Source organism: Cervus elaphus, chromosome 20 (genome assembly GCF_910594005.1).
Source record: "Cervus elaphus chromosome 20, mCerEla1.1, whole genome shotgun sequence".
Taxonomy (NCBI): Eukaryota; Metazoa; Chordata; class Mammalia; order Artiodactyla; family Cervidae; genus Cervus; species Cervus elaphus.
The window spans coordinates 73,641,102-73,663,237 of record NC_057834.1 but is presented as its reverse complement, the minus strand read 5'-3'; the positions used below and the strand labels follow the sequence as shown (position 1 = coordinate 73,663,237).

The 22,136-nt window shown below is 36.8% G+C and overlaps 1 protein-coding gene across 7 annotated transcripts in view; it reads right to left on the bottom strand.

The window, feature by feature from the left end:
• Positions 1 to 22,136, bottom strand: part of EVI5 (ecotropic viral integration site 5) — a 226,508-nt gene that overhangs the window by 17,064 nt on the left and 187,308 nt on the right. For all 7 annotated transcript variants that reach the window (XM_043875546.1, XM_043875545.1, XM_043875543.1 and 4 more), the window contains one exon: positions 17,546 to 17,641. In XM_043875546.1, the coding sequence (XP_043731481.1) occupies positions 17,546 to 17,641 (96 nt within the window). The remainder of the gene's footprint in view (positions 1 to 17,545; positions 17,642 to 22,136) is intronic.

The following is a 22,136-nucleotide window of genomic DNA, read 5'->3' as shown; positions in this document are numbered from 1 at the left end:
ATTCTTCTCTAAAGCTAAATCATAGGTTTTATCAGTCCATTCAATCAACCAAATTTTAAATCATTTATTTGATAAGGGATTTGTGTCTAGACTATATAAAGAATTCTTACAATTAAATTATAAAAAGATAACCCAATTTGAAATGGGCAAAAGGTCTAGGTAGATATGTCTCTAAAGAAGATACAAATGGCTAATAAGCAAAGGGAAAGATGCTCAATTATCATTAACTATAGAGAGAATACAAATCAAAAAAACAAAATGAGATAACATTTACACTTACTAGGATAGCTATTGATTCCCCCCACCCCCCCCGCCCAAAAAATAGAGAATAACAAGTACTGGCAAGGATGTGAAGAAATTAGAACCTTCATAAATAGCTGGTGGGAATACACAATGGTACAGCTTCTTTGGAAAACAGTACAGCAGTTCCTCAAATGGTTAAAGGTAGAGTTATCATATAACTCAGCAATATCATTAATACTTAAGTACACATTCAAGACAAATGAAAATGTTCACAAAGAAACCTGTATATAGATGCTTGCAACAGCATTATTTAAAGTAGCCCCAAAGTGAAAACATCCCAAATGTCATCAACTGATGCATGGATCCAAATGCATCATCTGATGCACGGATATATAAATTGTGGTATATCCGTATGAAGGAATATTATTAGGCATTATGAATGAAGAAGTACTGATACATGCTACTACAAGGGTGAACTCTGACAAGACTATACTAAGTACAAGAAACCAACCACAGATGACCACATATTGTATCATTCCATTTAAGTGAAATATCCAGAACAGAGAAATCAAGAGACAGAAAGTATCAATAGATCAGTGTTTGCCTAGAACTAGTGGAAGGGAACCTTGAGGGGAAATGAGGAGTGACTGCTAATGGGAATGTGACTAACTTTTGAATGATAAAAATGGCCTACAATTCATTGCGATGATGGTTGCACAACTCTGTGAATATACTATAAACCATTGAATTGTATACTTTAGGTGGGTAAAGTGTATTAGATGTGAATTAAAGCTCAATAAAGCTGTTTTATATATATATATATATATATATATATATATATACACACACACACGCAAAATATTTATATCTATTTACATTTATGTCAGATAGCCATTCTGTGGATATATTTTCAACAGAGATATTGCCAGACTGAAAAGAAATAATTTTCTATTTAGGAAATGAAGAAAACTTAATTGATTAAAAAAAATTCACCAACAATGTTAACCTTCAACATTCAGTTTTTTCCTCAACATAAAAAGAAATGATGGCTATCTTCTACAGCTTCATTTTAAACAGGCAGAAAATATTCAAAATAAAATGTTTATTTCTTTAGACTGAAGTTAAAGAAGATGAATTCATTTATAGTATATACTTTTTTTCAGAAACTAAAACTTCTGATGGAAAAATAATTTAAAAAATATACAATACACATACATAGCCACAAACCCATGCTATTTTATCACTGAACACAAAATAAGCTTTCAAACAGACAAGGTTAGTATCCTCTCTTCCTCATTTGGAGGTGCTCACAGCCTGCTTAGTTAAGATTGGGTACTTGCAAACCACATGACCTCATGAATGCTATCTTATCATATCACAGGTTCCTCACACTGACCACAACAACTTAAATCAGACAGTCAGGAAAGTAGCACTGAGTCTTTGACACGTATTATTGGTATGACATTTTCAGCTGTCCAGCTTGTGGGGAGTGAAAATCTGATTATCTCATGTCCAACTGCATCTGTGAGATATGGCCCATGAAAAGCACATGACTTACTGCACTAAAACTTCCAACCACAATGTAAAGGTTTTAGTTTTTGTAAATCTGAGAGAGCTAGCTATTATTCATCTTGTATCAGTTTTCCTTAATCGACAGTAAATTCGTGGAGCACATTTTCAAATGTTCCTAGTTTGAAACACTATCAATACTATACTATTGTTTCTTTAAAATTGAATTACAAGATGCAAAAAAAACCCAAAAACCTCCAAGGTTTTTAAAGTAACTGATTATATTTCCAAATCTTAGTGTAGTTGAAGAAACTGGATTAATATTTAAGAATAGATAGCATTAACAAACAAATGTGAAGTACTGGGTAGCCTGGTAAAAAAATAGCACAAGAATATCTAAATTAGACTGAAAAAAATCCAAATTGGCTCTGAAATGCATCATCTAAACCAAGGCCTTAATAGGAATATAACTTAAAACATAATTAAGGAAGATTATATTTAATGCACTTCCTCTTGTTCAAGAAAGCTTTACCCTCAGCCATCAGCTCAATCTCTGTAAGTGCTTTTCTTCACTACCACACACTAAAACGGACTAATCAGAAGGCACTCTGGTTTTAGAGGTGCCCCTCTTTACTGGTTTCTAGTTATTTCTTCTTGAGCTCTTTACACACCTCTGAACCTTTGCATATGATGGTTTCTCTGCCTGAAATAGCTTTCTACTCTCCTTTTCCTGGCTTCTATCCATCCTTCAATAAAGAGTTTAGGCAGCCCCATGCCCAGAAACCTTTTCAGTTTCTAGGCTGTGGCACCATACGGTTCTACCACAGCACTGCTCATACTGACTGGCTTTCCCTACCAGTCTGAATCCCTTCACAATTGGGATTGTGACTTTTATACACCTAGCACAGGACTGGGATGGAAAGGACTTTATAATAACCATTTAAATAACTGTTTTGGGATGCAGAAATAGAGGCAAGGCCTGAAGTATGCCTGAGAGTTAAAAGATGTTCAAATATTCACTGACTGAATGAATAGTATGAATAGGCATCCTAAGGCCACACAGTTAATCAGTGGCAGAACTAGCCCTACAATCCAGGATGACCATTTCTCAACCACCTGCAGTAAGATGGAGAGCAAAGACACAAAATTTAGAAACAAAGCCAAACTTATCAAAAGAAAACACCCAAAGAACAACAAAATCCAGAATGCTATTAAGAACCTATTTCCCCCTCTTCTTTATTTTATGAATGTGTTTAGCAGTAGTGGCATGACAGTGAAGGAGAAAGTCAGAGTTAGATGAAGAGTGGGGATAATCAGCTTTCAAATAAATGAAATAAATTTAAAAAATGAACACTAAAGTCTTGAACCCTGAGTACACAAATAAATTCACTGAATTTTAAAGTCATAGCTCATTTTGGTTGCCCCATATCAGGTTGAATGAAATCTTCAAGCACATCTTACCAGTGTCATTCCAAATGTCAACAAACAATACTGTAGTCATGCTAAAACCTTATTGGTATCATACATATGACTGAAATGTCTTTAGGCATTTATATCTTATTTTCCTCATGTCTTAGATCTAAGAGTATACTATTAGATGACCTCTTCATGAAAGGCTAAAAGGAAGTCTCTTCCACCCTTACTGAAATAAATCCATTTCAGTTCAGTTCAGTCACTCAGTTATATCCGACTCTTTGCGACCCCATGGACTGCAGCACACCAGGTCTCTCTGTCCATCACCAACTCCTGGAGTTTACTCAAACTCATGTCCATTGAGTCAGTGATGCCATCCAACCATCTCATCCTCGGTCGACCCCTTCTTCTCCCACCTTCAATCTTTCCCAGCATCAGGGTCTTTTCAAATGAGTCAGCTCTTCGCATCAGGTGACCAAAGTATTGCAGTTTCAGCTTCAACATCAGCCCTTCCAATGAATACTCAGGACTGATTTCCTTTAGGATGGACTGGTTGGATCTCCTTGCAGTCCAAGGGACTCTCAAGAGTCTTCTCTAACACCATAGTTCAAAAGCATCAATTCTCCAGTGCTCAACTTTCTTAGAGTCCAACTCTCACATTCATACATGACTACTGGAAAAATCATAGCCCTGACTAGACGGACCTTTGTTGGCAAAGTAACATCTCCGCTTTTTAATATGCTGTCTAGGTTGGTCATAACTTTTCTCCCAAGGAGTACTAATAGGTAACTATAAAAAACTGTCACTCTAGGCTTTATAGTTAGTTCTATTTCCTTTAAAAATGCTTTCTGCCTTTATTTCTTGTAACCCAAGTGGCATTTGACCACTTGGGTATACACAGCTTCCTTTGAAGTGGTTTCTTGTGAGGTATGTTTCCAATCTAACAGCCACAGAGTAATTGTTGGGACCATTTATTTAACAGTTTACAGATCAGTACAGTTGTCCCTCAGTATCCAAGGGAGACTGGATCAGGACCCTGTGGATACCAAAATCCACAGATGATCAAGTCTGTCATATACGATGGAGTAGTATTAGCATATAACCTGTGCACATCCTTCTGTATAATTTAAGTAATCTCTAAATACAGGGATTCCCTGGTGGCTCAGTGGTAAAGAATCTGCCTGCCAACGCAGGAGATGCGAGTTCGATACCTGGGTTCGGAAGATCCCCTGGAGAAAGAAATGGCAACCTGCTCCAGTATTCTTGCCTAGAAAAGTATGCTTCCTACAATGTCTTGCACAATATCAGAAAAAATTCCATGTGACTCAGCTTAATATTCAAGCCTGACTTTACACTTCTAACTGATTCTGTTCCTTGGCCAATGTCAAATTATTTCTTGAGGACATTTACTTTGTCCTTTAATTCAGAGTACCAGGTCTGAATTCCTAGTTCCAGACTGATTCTTTATTCTGTAAATTGGCAGTTCACCCAGATTTTGTCCTAGAAATGTTGTAAAGAAACCCTTCTAGAGGCATGTCCTACTTTAGTCAATACTTCTAAAAGGCTTCTTTCCTTGGTATCTCATCTTTTCTGGGTTCTAAATCCTTCTCTCGCCTTGTTTTCTAGTTTTTGAAAAGTTGATATTGGAGTATAGTTGATTTGCAATGTTGTGTTAGTTTCAGGTATACAGCTAATTGTTTTATATTTTTAATTTTTCTTTTCTAAGTGATTTAATTATTTCAATTTACCCTCTCCTACCAGAAACTTTTTTTTTTCGTAGTCTCACAATTCAACTCCAATTTCTTAATGAAACTACCATTATTATAAACATATTATTCACTAACAAATCAAACTTTTTCTTTTTACCTACAGCAACCAGGATACACAGATGTATGTAGTTGAGTAGAACACCCTCTTTTTATGAATGTAACATAAAACTAGGAGATTGTCTAAAAGTCCTGTGTTGGATTATTATTGTTTTTCTTTATATGAATGTGGTATATTATTCTTTTACGAGGCAAAGAATGAATGTAACTATATCCCTGGAGATTTAAAAAATAATCTGGAAACAACTGCTGGAAGTTTGGCCACTGGTCAGATTACTTTTCCATTATAGGTCATTATAAGACATTGAGAGAGTTCCCCGTGCTCTAGAGTATGTCCCTGTTGCTACCTATGATACATACAATGGATGCTTCCCTGGTGGGTCAGATGGTAAAGCGTCTGCCTGCAATGCGGGAGACCCAGGTTCGATCCCTGGGTCAGGAAGATCCCCTGGAGAAGGAAATGGCAACCCACTCCAGTACTCTTGCCTGGAAAATTCCATGGACAGAGGAGCCTTGTAAGCTGTAGTCCATGGCGTCGCAAAGAGTCGGAGACGACTGAGCGACTTCACTTCCCTTCATACGTACCAATAGTGTGCAGATGTTAATTCCAAACTGCTAATTTCACTCCCCCCTCCCTTCTTTGGTAACCAAAGACTTGTTTTCTATGTCTGTGAGTCTATTTTGGTTTTTAAAGAAGTTCATTTGTATAATTTTAAAAATTCCACATACAAGTGATATTATATGATATTTGACTTTTAGATTCTTGAAACAGAATGTATTGAATAGCTGAGCTAATTTACATAGTTGAATAAGCTTGTATTTCTTAAATAATATGTATATATGGAAATGGGTTGACAATTTTTACTTAATTCTAGGTTTCTAGAGATGTCAGATTTGGCTAAAAAAATCTCAGTTGCCTCTGTTTCCAGAAAATCAGCTAATATTTAAAAGCTAAGATTTTAGTGGCAACCACTGGAAACTAAAGCGGAATTGAAGGGTCAAGTCAGACCACTTCCCCAGTCTCAGATCATATAGAAGTCTAAAACCTGAGGAAGAAAGAAAAGTAAAGAATACTAAATAAGGATAGATTTCTACTACCTAAACATTGACTCTCATCTGAGAGAGATAATTAATTTTAATTCAGTTAAACTCCTATGAAACTCTTACTTTGTCTACCATGAGACAGCTGAACTGGTCGACAGGATTGGTAGGGCAGTGGATTGGAGTAGATCAGAAGCTACGGTGCCCAGGCAGTAGTTCCGTCCCTGCCACTAAATAGCTGCACAACTTTGGGTAAGTCCCTTCAACTCTTGGGTCCTCAGGTTCCTCATTTATTAAGTGAAAAACTAGATAAACTTTAAGAACAAGTCTGGTTAAAAATATATATATAAATCTGAAATCTTACTTTCAAGTCTTTTACATAGTGCTATTTATTCCAGACATAGAATACTGGACACTGCTCAATAAATACATTTTTAATCTTATAACTTCAAATAAGATGAACTGTTTACCTGAGAAAATGGAACATATTAAGAGTAATAACAGTCATTTAAAGAAGTCATTAAGAATCAATTTTTTTATTGATAAATGGAGGTAATATTAAAAACCAGTGCTACACATTTCATTCAAGGGCCTTAAAGTAATTTTCATAGGAGTACAATTATGCTCTATCATTATTTACACAGGACCTTTTTGGCGGCAGGGGGGGGCGCAGCAGAGAAAATGAATTTACTTGCATTGAGGCTTATGTGAGCTCCACCATGGTACTTCACATTCCTTTAACTAAAGAAAGAACAAGTTGAAGCAAATAGTTTATTTTATTAAGAAGTTCCTACACTGAGAAAACTAGCACTTTTCACTGTAAAAAGATGCATGCATGCGTGCTAAGTTATTTCAGTCGTATCCAACTCTGCGACCCCATAGACTGCAGCCCACCAGGCTCCTCTGTATAAGGGATTCTCCAGGCAAGAATACTGGAGTGGGTTACCATGCCCTTCTACAAAAAGATTCATGAAGGTTTATAATTTCACATTTTGAAAAAGTTCTTAAACAATAATTCTAAAATTAAAATTATCAATGGCCATCAGTACAAAGAGAAAACACTATTTTTGATTCTTATTTCTGCCTCCAGATACAGATTGTTGTTATCAAAGCAGTTTGGAAGAATGTAAATTCTATTCTAGGTTACCACTCTGTAAACTAGCTAATATACCTAGAGTTTTGCAAGATTTAAAAGGAAATAAAGACTGGTAGAAACAGTCATATGGAATGAGCATCCAGTGAAGAAAACAAAAAACAAAGGCATTTGGTTAGATCAAAAGGAGAGAGAGAGAGGGGAAAAAAAAAGCTGCCCATACCTACAGAGCCAAATGACTAAGTTTTTTCTACTTTTATTGTTCAGTTGCTAAGCCATGTTCATTCAACTCTTTGTGACCCCATGGACTGCAGCACTCCAGGCTTCCCTGTCCTCCACTATCTCTCAGAGTTTGTTCAAACTTATGTCCATTGAGTCGGTGATGCCATCCAACCATCTCATCCTCTGTTACCCTCTTCTCCCTCTCCCCTCAATCTTTCCCAGCTTCAAGGTCTTTCTACCTTTATTCTGATTTTAGATGAAAGTCAAGGAGTCTTTTAAAAAGCTGTTGTTGCTGCATCTTTTAAAATAAAATTCAAGTGATTTTTATTACCTATTCTTAAACTGAAGAATATAGGGGGAAATAAAAAGACTCAAACAGTACCAAAGGGTCATCTGTCATTTGACTCTCAAAGATTCTTATTTTAAAAATTCTAGTTGGATAACAAAGTGAGTATACATACTAAACATATTAAGAATGTTTAGAACAGTAAAAATACATTTTAGGGACTTCCCTAGTGGTCCAATGGTTAAGAATTCATCCACCAATGTAGGAGACATGGGTTTTTATCCTTAGTCCAGGAAGCTCCCACATGGCTCAGAGCAACTAAGCCAGTGTGCCACAAGTGCTGAGCCTAGAAGCCACAACTATTGAAGCCCTACAGCCGGTGCTCTGCAACAAGAGAAGCCACCACAATGAGAAGACTGCACCCAGCAATTAGAGAGTAGCCCCCCACTCACTGCAACTAGAGAAATCCTGCAACAGCAACAAAGATGAAGAGCAGCCAAAAATAACAAATAAACTTTAAAAATGAATAAAAATAAAACAAAAATACATTTTGATAGATATTTAAGTAATAAACCCATAGCTCAGGTGTACATAAACAGTTATCAGAATTTAAAAACTTAAAGAGTATATGTATAAACATTTTTAAAGCCAAACTTTAGTAAGGGCTTTGTTTAGATTTCTTTTTATTTACAGAAACTCTTAATTTCCTACTTGGCTAGAAGATATAAAAGAAGATTCTAGTGACATACGATGACTTAACTTAAAAACCTGCCTCCCCAACAGAGAAGACAGGAAGACAGAAGACTTTCTGGAAGACAGCACAATGTCTATCCTTAGAAAGAAAGTTGGTTCCGTTTACCCAGATTGTAAGTTGTTTGGAGCACCCTGTAATAATTCTTTCCTTTTTCTTATTTTCTGGCCAATCTTGTCCTGAAATAGCTAACATTTCTCCAATTTCTTCAAGAAGCTGTCAACTGACAAATTACAGCTCCTTCTCAAGTTCTTTCATAAATAATTTTTCTGATAAATGGTGGGAAAGGATGACAAAATCACTTTAAATAAATTCATTCTTCAGATGGATTAGGAAACAACTATGTTGAAATGCTTCCTTCTTGAAGGTCTCCTTTTGGGAGCCTCCTGAATACTTCACCCTTGCCTAGATCTCCTCCTAGCCCACTGGTGGTTTTGGTCTCCTCTGCTGGCTCTCTTGACCTTAAAGGTGAGGAGCACCACAAACTTCCTCCTAGACCCCCTTCTCTTTATTGATGAATGCTGTTTATATGCCAATGACCAATAAACCTATTTTTAGCCCCTGATCTCTTTTTAGAGCCTCATATTCACATCCATTGTCTGCCTGCTATTTTCATTTCAATGTTTAATAGGAATCTCAATCTTAACATAAAGAGAACAAAGCTTTGGATCTTCTACCTTCCATAACCTCAGTAAGTCGCACCAACCATTCACTCAACTATCAAGCCAAACATCTCTGGAGTCACTGACTACTCTCTCTCTCATGTCCCTCACACAATCCACCAGCAAGTTCTCTACATCTAAAACATCCACCATGCTAAGATTTCCACTTCTGCTTTTACCTGGACTATTTTAATGGCCTCCTAATGAACCTCCCTATTTCCATTCTTAATTCCTACAATCAATTCCCACATAGCAGGCAGGGCAAATCAGATCACATCATTCTTGCTTGGCCAAAAATAAAGTCCAAATGATTTATCCTGGCTTATAGAACACTATATAGGCTTTGACTCTCTTTCTTTAGTCTTACCTCATACTGTATTTTTTCCCATTCTCTACTACACTCGAGCCACATTAGTATGGTTTCTCAAAAGTCCACTTCATTTTTTCCAGGGTCTTTGTGCAAGTTGTTTCTTCTGCCAGGAATGATCTTTTCACTGTTTTTTGCACATCAGAAGCTCCTTAGCATTCCTATCACAACTTACGTGTTACCTTATCAGCAAAGCCTTCCACAAACATTTCTTCACTAAAAACATTTTCATGGAGTACCGACCACATGCCAACACTATTGTGGATGCTAGGGGAAAGGTCCTCAGTCTTATTAGTAATTAAGGAAATACTCATTAAAACTGTAATGAGAATCCTCTTCACAGTCAAAGAGTCACTAAAATTAGATAAAGACGGACAATCCCACATGCTGATGAGAATGTAGAACAATGAAAACTGTCTTTATGGCTCATGGGAGTATACTTTGTTGTTGTCATTTAGTCACTAAGTGGTGTCTGACTCTGTAGCTTACCAGGCTTCTCTGTCCATGAGATTTCCCAGGCAAGGATGCTAGAGTGGGTTGCCATTTCCTTTTCCAGGGGATCCTCCTGACTCAGGGATTAAACCCATGTCTCCTACATTAGCAGGTGGATTCTTTACCACTGAGGCCATGTGGGAAGCCAATAAATAACAGCGATGTTCTTAAAAGGCCAAAACAGAAGTAATTCAAATATTCACCAACAGAAAAGATAAATAAATTGTGGTATATTTATATAAAGAAAAGTTACACAGCAATGAGAATGAATAACCTAGGGCTACATTTAAGAATAACATGGTCAAATTTCACTAGCAACTTTGAGCAAAAGAAGCATGGCACAAAAGAAGATATACCATAAGAAGACATTTATATAAAATTTGAAAACTTAAACCAGTGTATTAGAAGTTGAGATCATAGTTATTTCTGGGGAGGAGGGTATGACTGAAGAGAGGTTGGGAGAGAGTATGAATGGAGCTTTGCAGCCTATCTCTTTGACCTGGGTGGTGGTTACATGGATGTGATCTCTGTGATAACTTACTGAACTATAAACTTGTCACCTGGGCACTTTTCTGTAAGTAATACTTCTACAGAAAAGTTTTAGAAGTTTGTGTTCTTTAGATTGTTCAATTTTTATGACTATGAACCCATACGACTGCAGAATGTTAAGGATAATAGCTGGTAGACTCATTCTAGAAGGTCTCCATATGAAAGAGCAATGAAGAAACTTTTGCTTGGTCTTAGTATTAGGAACAGGTGTGGCTCTTCTAACCAACTGGTCTGTTTTATCACAAAGACACTATGAAAAGTTTAAAGTGACCAGCTTTCCCCTTTCCGCTGAAAACTTTAGAGCCAAGCTTGAGGCCCATGAATAAAAATGTATAAGATACTTTTGTGGTATGCTATTTTGTACTGGTCTTATTCAAGGTTCCATGTTACATTCCTAGTGTTCTTTACTTTTTCTCACAAAATTACACTTTGCTTTTTTTTTTTAAAATCATTTGCAAACTTCCTTTATCCTATCTGGAACAAGGCATGGTATTAGTGAATAAAAAATGCTCTAATTTTTTTCTTTCTCTTAAAAAATATATGGTTTGGTTTTACTTCAATATGTTTGGTTTTACTTCATTCTTGTTTAATGCACTGTAATCTGACTAGAAGTCCTGACCCTGAATTCCAGCTTCTGCCACTTACTGGTTATGTAACTTTAGATGAATTATTTAGCCTCACCGAGCCTATAAAGTGGAAATATTAACAATTTCCACAAGATAACTGTAAAGATTAAAATACTTATCCAAAAGATCTATATCTAGTTTAGCAACTACCACACAGAAAGTTTAATAAAAACAGGGGATATCTGCTTTATATAGAAAAGCTACTAAAAAAAAATCAAAAAGAAAAGCTACTAAGTGATTAGACTAGAATTACTTTTGTGGGATTTTAAGGATATAAAGTTCATTAAAACTATTTTATTAATACATCATAAAAATTCAGCAAAGCTCTATAATGGGGAAATATTTAATTTTTAGTATAAGTGGACTGTCTTCAGTCTGGAATAAATCTACCTATTCCTAAATCTACCAGAACACACCAGCACCAAGAACAAGGTAAAACATAAAATTTGTATTCCAAAAACATTTCCAGATCAGCTGTTTGGTGAGCATTTTCACATGAAAAAATACTGAAAATGACAGCAAGGCTTAAAGGAACCCAGAGAAGCTTCATCAATTGATACTGTGGCTGAACTGTATGATTATACTTCTCAATATGTCAATACTTAAATGACTTCTGAGTACATTTCTTTTGGCTTCTAAATGAGATTAACTTTCTACTTCCTTCTATCTCCCTTTCCAAGCAGTTAGAAGATATTCTTTGTCTTTAATGGTTGGCAGCTGTAAGAAGATGGATCAAATGCTGAAGCAGACAGCTCATTCACTTCTGGAACTTACAGCTTTATGTCTTCTGACTTAAATGTTCCTGATGTCCAAACTGCCTGAAAAAGTTTTAATTTTTCAAAACCCAGCCCAGATGCTGTTGCCATCTTATCCCACTATGTTTCAAAGGAGGCTATATAGCATATGGGAATTTAGTGGATAGGTGGGCTTAAAGTTATATAGTTTAACCTCCTACCTCTATCACTGACTAGTGTATAACCATGGGGAGTTATTTAATACCCAAGAACCTCAGTTTTATGACATGTAGAAAGTGAAGTCACCCAGTCATGTCTGACTCTTTGTGATCCCATGGACTGTAGCCTACCATGCTCCTCCATCCATGGGATTTTCCAGGCAAGAGTACTGGAGTGGGTTGCCATTTCCTTCTCCAGAGGATCTTCCCGACCAGGGATGGAACCTGGGTCTCTTGCATTGTAGGCAGACACTTCACCATCTGAGCCACCAGGGAAGTCCTTATGACATGTAAAGCATGAATAATAATGATGCTACCTACTTCAGAAGTTTGCTGTGAAGGCTAAAAGAAATAAAGGAAGTTTAATACTTAGTATAGTGTCTGACACAGAATGACTATTGAACAAATGGTATCTACTATAATGTATACTTTTCATTATGTATTATAATTTGTTTATTTGTATGCCTATTTCTTACAAATAGCTGAGAAAAGAGAAGTGAAAGGCAAAGGAGAACAGGAAAGATATTCCCATTTGAATGAAGAGTTCCACAGAATAGCAAGGAGAGATAAGAAAGCCTTCTTAGGAGAACAATGCAAAGAAATAGAGGAAAACAACAGAATGGGAAAGACTAGATCTCAAGAAAATTGGAAGTACCAAAGGAACATTTCATGCAAAGATGGGCACAATAAAGGACAGAAACGGGAAGGACCAAACAGAAGCAAAAGAGGTTAAGAAGAGGTGGTTAGAATATATAGAAGAACTGTACAAAAAAGGTCTTAATGACCCAGATAACCATGATGGTGTGATCCCTCACCTAAGAGTCAGACATCCTGGAGTATAAACTCAAGTGGGCCTTAGGAAGCATTACAACCAATAAAGCTAGTGGAGGTGATCGAATTCTAGCTGAGCTATTTAAAATCCTAAAAAATGGTGCTGTTAAAGTGCTGCACTCAACATGTGAGCAAATTTGGAAAACTCAGCAGTGGTCACAGGACTGAATAAGGTCAGTTTTCATTCCAATCCCAAAGAAAGGCAATGCCAAAAAATGTTCTAAGTACTGCACAATTGTGTTCATTTCACATGCTAACAAGGTAATGCTTAAAACCCTTCAAGTTAGGCTTCAACAGTACTTGAACCAAGAACTTACAGATGTATAAGCTGGATTTAGAAAAAGCAGAGGAACCAGAGACCAAATTGCCAACATCTGTTGGATCACAGAAAAAGCAAGAGAATTTCAGGAAAGCATCTACTTCAGCTTCCTTGACTATGCTAAAGCCTTTGACTGTGTGGATCACAACAAACTGTGGAAAATTCTTCAAGAGATGGGAGTACCAGACCACCTTATCTGCCTCCTGAGAAACCTGTACGTAGGTCAAGAAGCAACAGTTAGAACCTGACATGGAACAACGGACTGGTTCCAAATTGGAAAAGGAGTACGTCAAGGCTGTATATTGTCACCCTGCTTATTTAACTTATATGCAGAGTACATCATGAGAAATGCTGGGCTGGATGAAGCACAAGCTGATGGGAAAAATATCAATAACCTCAGATATGCAGATAACACCACCCTAATGGCAGAAAGTGAAGAGGAACTAAAGAGTCTCATGATGAAGGCTAAAGAATTCAAAAGACTAAGATAGTGGCATCTGGTCTCATCACCACTCCATGGAAAATAGATGGGGAAAAAATGGAAACAGTGACAGACTTTATTTTCTTGGGCTCCAAAATCACTGTGGACAGTGACTGCAGCCATGAAATTAAAAGACCCTTGCTCCTTGGAAAAAAGCTATGTCAAACCCAGACAGCATATTAAAAAGCAGAGACATCACGTTGCCAACAAAGGTCTGTCTAGTCAAAGCTGTGGTTTTACCAGTAGTCATGTATGGATGTCAGAGTTGGACCATAAAGAAGGCTGATCGCAGCAGAATTGATGCTTTCAAACTATGATGCTGGGGAAGACTCCTGAGAGTCTCTTGGACTGCAAGGAGATCAAACCAGTCAATCCTAGAGAAAATCAGTCCTAAATATTCATTGAACGGACTGATGCTACAGCTCCAAGACCTTAGACATCTGATGCAAAGAACTGACTCACTGGAAAAGACCCTGATGCTGGGAAAGATTGAGAGCAGGAGGAGAAGGAGGTGACAGAGGATGAGATGGTTAAATGGCATCACCAACTCAAAGGACATGAGTCTGAGCAAACAATGAAGGAGACCGTAAAGGACAGAGAAGCCTGGCATGCTACACAGTCCACCGGGTTGCAAAGAGTCAGACAGGATTGAACAACTGAACAACAACAATCTGCTTTGTTAGACTGTGAGTCCCTTGAGGCTATGAATTGTATTTCAATCTCCTTTATATTCAATTCTAAGCCCAGTGCCTAGTACAGAGTAGGTGCTGTGATGATAGATGGGTGAAAGGGCAGTAGGCGGGAAGATAGGGAAAGGAAAGCACTTAAATTGGGACCTCGGGTCTTTTCTATGTCTGCCATAAGGACAGAACGTAGGGTTAGGAGAGGATTTAATCACAGCCCCTACCAGGTCTGGGGCAGCAAGAGCTTCCACAGTGGCTTCTGTGAAGCTCTTGGCAGGGTAAGAGGCTTCAAATTAAAAGATTTCTATGGTAGGTAGGTAATGTTAGGAGCAAAATTAATTAGGTGGTAAGGGTAAGAATCACAGGGGTTGGAAGTCAGAGAAGGTGTGTGGATGGATGATAGTAAACTGCAGAACGTGAATATAGATCTCTATTTGCAATAGTGACAGAGAGAGATAGGGAGCTCTTGTGACTAAGTCAACTGCAGAATTTACTTACAGGATATATGCGAATTCATGTGTCAAGGAGGACAACACAGTTAAAATATGGTCATTAATTGATATTCTTAAGATTTTAAACATTGTTTTCTAATCTAAACGCTCTGTAAGTAGCACAGAAAAGATAAGCCATTCTGGATTAAATCCTGACTCAATCGTTTACTATTTGTATCATCTTGGGAAAAGTTACTTAATCATTCTGAGTCTGTTTCCACATCTATTCAACTGAGGATACTACCATCATATGGGATTATTATGAAGATTAGTAATAATAAATATGAAGTGTCCAACACCATGCTTGAGCGACAGACCAATAAACAGTATATATTATTGCTACTTTATAGATTAACAATATATTCAGCCATTCATGAAAAATAACTTGTTTAATCCTCTTTACCATTTCATACAGTTAACTATGCTAAGTGGTCATAGCTGTTATAACATGCAAACATTGCTGTATTCAGGAAGATGAATCTGCAAAGCTGTTTCAATATTTCCTTCAACATTTAGAGAAGTACAAAAATCAGCTAACACAGTAACTATTATAAACAGTCACATGCTCAAATACAACATTAATACTTAAAAGTCAATTCTTATGTTGAAAGTCAAAGATTCTAGCAAATTCTAGAACACAAACAAAAGTTAAGTTGGAGCAATTAGATTGAATTTAGTTTATCTGTTTTTTCCCCCCACTGTGAAGTGCTATACACAAGAATGAAGAAAAAAAAACCAAAATCACTAGAATAAAAAGGTGAAACTTGTTTAAATCTCTCAAGAAGCTGGCCAACAAATAGTAATTTTTGAGCCAGTATCTTAAACTTTCACCTGTTTTCCCTTATCCTTTCTTTAGTTATAAAACTTTGAACAGGTGAATAAAAACATAGTGAAAATAAGTCTCCAACTAAAGACCTATAGTGGTTTCACAATATCTAGCAAACTTAATCTCTTCTAGCTTTGAAGATTCACCATAAACTGATTCTATTCAATCTAACTTTATTTCCACAATTCGGTCACATTACTTAATCAAACCTGGCCTCCTCTAAACTCCCAACCCTATACTCATTCTCACCTCTGTCTGCCTCTGTGGTCTCCTGCTGCTGCTCAGGTGCTAAGCTGTGTCCCACTCTTTGCGACCCATGGACCATAGCCGGCCAGCCTCCTCTGTCCATGGGATTTCCCAGGCAAGAATACTGGAGTGGGTTGGGAGTGTGGTCCCCAACTACAGTCATTCTCCTCTCTACTGTTTTCTAACTGGGACTTGTTTAAGCCCAGGACTCTGGCCTAGTCTCAATCACCCAATTAGCATCTTATTACAAACTGTTCTAAAATTAAAGATTGTTTTCACAAGCCACACCTAAAAATCTGACATTAAAGTTAAACCTCAAGTTAACTATTTTCTGCCATTCCTGATGAGGCGAGAGTATCATTATTTTTAGTTAAGGTACGTTCCCTTATCACTAGATGTCAAAATTATAAATGGGAGATTGACTTATTTCAGCCATAATTTCCTTTGAGAAAATCTTTTGAACCTAAGGAATAATCCCCTAGGGTTCTCAATAAGAATCTCTAGAACATGCTTATTTGTAACTTGTTCTTTCATGTATTACTATCATATCAGATTATAAAAAATTAACATAAATAAGATAAACATGATCTTGGATCCCTCAAATGCTACCACAGCTGAAAAATTGGTATTTATAGGAGAGACCTACAAAACTTCAAGGCAAATTAAATTAAACCACATCTAAGATTTATCATTTTTGTTAGCTTTTCTTTTCATTCAGAATTTACTTAGATTGCCTCCAGGAGGTATTACCCAAAACACAGACTTTAACTGAAGAGTGTAATACCAGGAAAGGGTAATGTCCAAACTTTTTCCTTTGAGGTTAAATTAATTTAGTGAAGAAAATGAGTTTCTTTCTTAAGAAGCGAGGTTTATGTTACCCCTTCAAATGACTGTGAATAAACATTATTGTACAAATAGTTCAATATAAGAAGCATACTTTTCCATTTATGTTTAGTCAGATAGTTATCATTAGAAAAAACCCAAGGAAACTGACCTAGAATCACATTAATTAAAAAGTGTCTCTCTAGTCAAAATACATTATTTTAAATAATTTAAATTACCTAGTATAATAAAACTATCTAGTAAAAACTACCTGAAAATTTCATGAGTTGACTCTCACAGATTCAAGTTAGTGCCAGTTTAAAAAGTATTCAGATACTAAGAAATCTGTTAACTGATATTAGGCAAGTATCCTTTTTTGCAATCTCAGTAATACTGCTATGAAGTGAGAAAGAAGACAAGAGTAAAAAAGACTTCCCTTTAGTCACAACGGTAATACCACAAATCTACTATAAAGATAAAAAGAAAATTTTAGTTTAATTGAAGTAACTTGGAAACCCAGGCAAACTATAAAGTGTTTTCAGATCTCAATAAAAAAATAAAATATTTGCCATACAAACATTAATTGATCATTTCAGATATAATTAAAGAGGTTTAAGGAAATCAAATCCTCAATACTAGAACAGAAAAATGTGTTAAACAGAAGATAATCTTCTAAAATATTATTATTAGTAATAATCAAAGATTCACAAAAAATATTTACCATGAAAGAGTCAATCATAAGCAATAATAAAGTGTTGTCACAATACAGAGGAAGGAAGAAAGAAATATGTGAAGATCAAAATTTATCACTTACCTCATGATTCAGCTCTGCTATCTGATCTTTCAGTTCCCTAATGTACTGGTTAGAATCAGACTTGTTAAGCTGTCCTTGAAGCTTTCCTTCTTCTTTCTGTTTTGTGACAATATAACAAAGCAAAATCAAGAGACAATTTTCACAGCATGTACTTAAGTATTTGAAGATACAGGACAGCATAAAGGCATATCCTTTAACTGGCTAAATTGTGAACAAATATATTCTCAAGCTATTTCTGTAAAGTTAATAGTAAACTATACTATTTCTAAATAATGCTGATTAACTGTATTAACAGGCTTTCCTGGTGGCTCAGAGGTTAAAGCGTCTGCCTGCAATGCGGGAGACTGGGCTCTATCCCTGGGTCGGGAAGATCCCCTGGAGAAGGAAATGGCAACCCACTCCAGAATTCTTGCCTGGAGAATCCCATGGATGGAGGAGCCTGGTGGGCTACAGTCTACAGGGTCGCAAAGCGTCGGACACAACTGAGTGACTTAACTTTAACTAACTGTATTAATATAATTAACACAATTTATAAACTGTATCTTTTGAGAGGCTCTTAGAAATCAATAATTGAAAGGGTCTACTAGTGAAAAAAATTACCCTAGAATTTGAAAGCATTTAGTCATTTTGAGGGTAAATACTTTTCTATCCATTCCATAAGAGATTCAATGCTTAATTGGGAAGGTGGTAAGCCTCCTACAATTACAGTAGGAAGTTGCTTTTGCTGGGGAACAGAAAGGAAAAAAAAAAAAGAGAAAAGGTTCTTCAAAACTCTCTTACAAGGGGAAGATGGCTCTGAATAGCTTCTGTTTAATTAGCTCAGGAATGAGATTAAAAGGTGCTCCAATCCTGAGAACTAGTTACAGAATCATGCTGGAATCATTTTCCAGGGAGACAGACTGGAAAGAGGAGGAACTGCCTTTTTCTTACACTACCTGAAAACAAATGTGAACTTTTAAGGTAAAGGAAAAAAAAACAGGATTGTTTTTGGTGTCTTCAGATTATTTGTTTAGGAGGCCATGTTTGATGTTTAAAATGTTAAGAAGCTCTGATCCGGAGACATCTACTGAAAACTACTGAGCAACTCCTGATGCCAGAAAAGTACCAATTTACCTTCAATAGTCACCACTCAGTTTCTTTTCATGGACACAACCACTGTTAACAGTTTTTTTCATGTAGTCTTCCCATGGTATTTTGTACAGACATGCGTAAACTCACATGTATACACACATTTATAAACTCACATGTATACACACATATTTTTACTCATACGATAGACACCATACAAGCTGTTCTATACTTGCTATTATCTCAAGAATAGTACTTGAAGATCATTCAATATCAGCATGCAGCAGCAGGATAATACATTGTGATTTGAGAGAATTCTGGAGTTCCTGCAGAAGTTATCTTAGTGGTATCTAAACATTTATCAGTTACTTAAAAGTAAGTTTTAAAAGGTGCCTTAGGTTCTATACAATTACCTTGAGTATGATCGGTTATAGTGAAGAGCATTTTCCAATGTGGAAAATGTCTTTCCACTCACAAGAAGAAGGGACCTTGGACATAATCTGGTTTGGAACTCTGACTGTAACCACACGCAGCCTCTACTTTGCTTCCACATGCCCTCCCCTAACATCCTTGGCAAAAAGAAGAACTAGCCAGAACTGCCTCGGCAACAGGATGGGCAGCTCCTCTGCAGAGTAATGGCAACCACCCCAACAAGATTGCTCTTCTAAACTTAAAAAAAAAAAAAAAAAAGACTGCTCTTCTGTGTTACTCTGTTCCTGCCACCTTCATTTCATCCTTATGTACCCTCTACTCTGTTCTGCAAGCCTTTCATCAAGTTATTCCTATACGATCCTTCCCTTTTTTTCTTACGGCAATTTGACTTAAAAACCTTTTATTGGAATGTGGCCTGCTGAAGCAGTTTGATGTAACTAGTTTTTGTACAGAGGTAAAAAAACAATTGAGCTTCCCTGGTGGCTCAGTGGTAAGAAGCCACCTGCAATGCAGGAGATGCGGGTTTGATCCCTGGGTCGGGGAGATACCCTGGAGAAGAAAATGGCAACCCACTCCAGGATTCTTGCCTGAGAAATTCCATGGAAATTTCCTGGCAAGAGGAGCCTGGCAGGCTACAGTCCATAGGGTCACAAAAGAGTTGGAAATGACTTAGTGACTAAACAACAACAAAAGAACAACTACTGTTTCTGTCTAGTCAGTGTTAACGCTTGGTCGTGTCTGCTCTTTGTGATCCCATGGACTGTAGCCCACCAGGCTCCTCTGTTCACAGAATTCTCCAGGCAAGACTACGGGAGTGGATTGCCATTCCCTACTCCACAGGCTTTAAAACTTTTCTTATACATTTAAACACATGGATATCACATATAATCATCTAAAAAAAGAATTAATTTAACAATGACTGTATTTCAAACATGCAAGGCCTTCAAAATACATACAAAAGACACCTTATGGTTTTTAGCCATATTCCCACATTTAAGATAAAAATTCTTTTGAAAACTTAAGTTAGAAATATTAATACGATGCCCAGAGAAATGATAGCAGAACCAATAGAACAGCAAGGATACCAAAACAGAATCCTAATCAAACCATCTCTGAAGCCTTCCTTACTGATTTTCTAATTTATATAAACCAATAAAATCTCTTGATTATTTAAACCAGTTTGAATGTGGATTTGTCACTTGCAACCAAAAAAATAAAAGCTAACATATCTGGAGCACTTATTAGGCCTTCACAATTGAGGTTCCCCCACAGGCTTCCACAGTGACTCAGTGGGTGAAGAATCTGCCTGCAATGGAGGAGACACAGGTTCAATCCCTGGGTCAGGAAGATGCCCTTGAGAAGGAAATGGCAAACCCACTCCAGTATTCTTGCCTGGAAAATTCCATAGACAGAAGAGTCTGTGGGCCTACATACAGTCCACGGCGCTGCAGAGTTGGACATGACTGAGCATACAAACTCATATTACCTATCACAGGAATTAAGCCCTAATGCCTAAAGTATCCTTGTATGTAATGATCTAACTTACCTCCTATGCATCTAAAATGGTACTAGCTTTGTATCATCCTTAGAACAATTGAGAAAATAGCTACTCAATTTTCTGTAGAGCTTCTCTATTGGAGGAGTGGTAGTAGAGAAAGACAGGCTTACAATGAGCTAGGAATTGTTCTAAGCCCTTTACATGTAATTATCACAACAACCGTGTATAACTGTTGTTGTTCAGTCCCTCAGTCGTGTACAACTGAGTCTTTGCGACCCCAAGGACTGAGGCACTCCAGGCTTCCCGGTCCTTCATAATCTCCTGGAGCTTGCTCAAACTCATGTCCATTGAGTCGGTGATGCCATTTTTATTCCTATTTCCTAGATAAGAACACTTAAATGAAAGACTGAGTGAACTGGATGCTCAAGAGTCACAACAATAGATGACACATTTTCTACCTTAAATTACAGCACTTTGAACATGAGAAATAATGAAACAGAATGTATGGAGATTTATGAAAAGGATTCACAAATTAGCTTCCTTGGATTTGTTACAAAAATACTTATTTTAGCCTCTGCTGATTTAAGGGCTTCCCTGGTGGCTCAGATGGTAAAAAAATCTGCCTGCAATGCAGGAGACCTAGGTTCAATACCTGGGTTGGGAAGGAGGAAATGGCAACCCACTCTAGTATTCTTACCTAGGAAATCCCATGGACAGAGGAGCCTGGTGGGCTACAGTCCATGGGGTCGCAAAGAGTAGAACATGACTAAATGGCTAACACTTGCACTTTTTCCGCCGATTTAAACAGGAATTGCAACACCGAAAGAATTTAAAATGCTATAGCTACTTGCATCTATGGCCCTAAGCTAATATGATCCATATTATCAATTTACAGTTGTCCAATACGACTTACATGTTCTTATGCCTGCATCTTATTTTTAATCATCCACTTTTTAAATGAAACATTTCAAAGGAAGAATAAGAACAACAGTGTAATAAAATAAAGACTAATGAACCCACCACCTAAATTCAGTCTGTGGCATGACTACATCTCATTCTAAGATTTTCCTTGGCTTTAGACTTACTCCACCTTTAGTCCTGTATATCTCAAAGATGGAAAAGATGATGTCAGGTAGAAAGGATTAAGTAGTGAGTAACTGAAAGAAGAAGGAAGACAAGAAAGAATGTAGAAAAAAAAATTTTGGAGGGAGAATATTAATATAAATCAAATAAAGCCATTATTCTTACAGAATGTACTTTCTAAATCCTGTATGTGACATGAGAAAGGGGAGCATATTTTTAGTAAGTAACTGTATTTCCAAAGTCAGGATATCTGATAAGAATTATCCATTTTAATACATGTGTTCAGCTGGCTTTTTATTTTAGCCTAATTTTACAACTATGTCATATTAATTCTCTTGAAATAGGTGATTAAATGGTAAGCGCAATCTACTACTTGGAAGATATCCTTCTGAATTAAATAAACTAAATGTTTATGGTCTGGAATCATACTTGGATAAAGGTGATTTTTAATTAAGTCCTCAATAAAGGTAAAAGTCTTGAGGATTTTGGTCATCACAGAGCAATGTTATC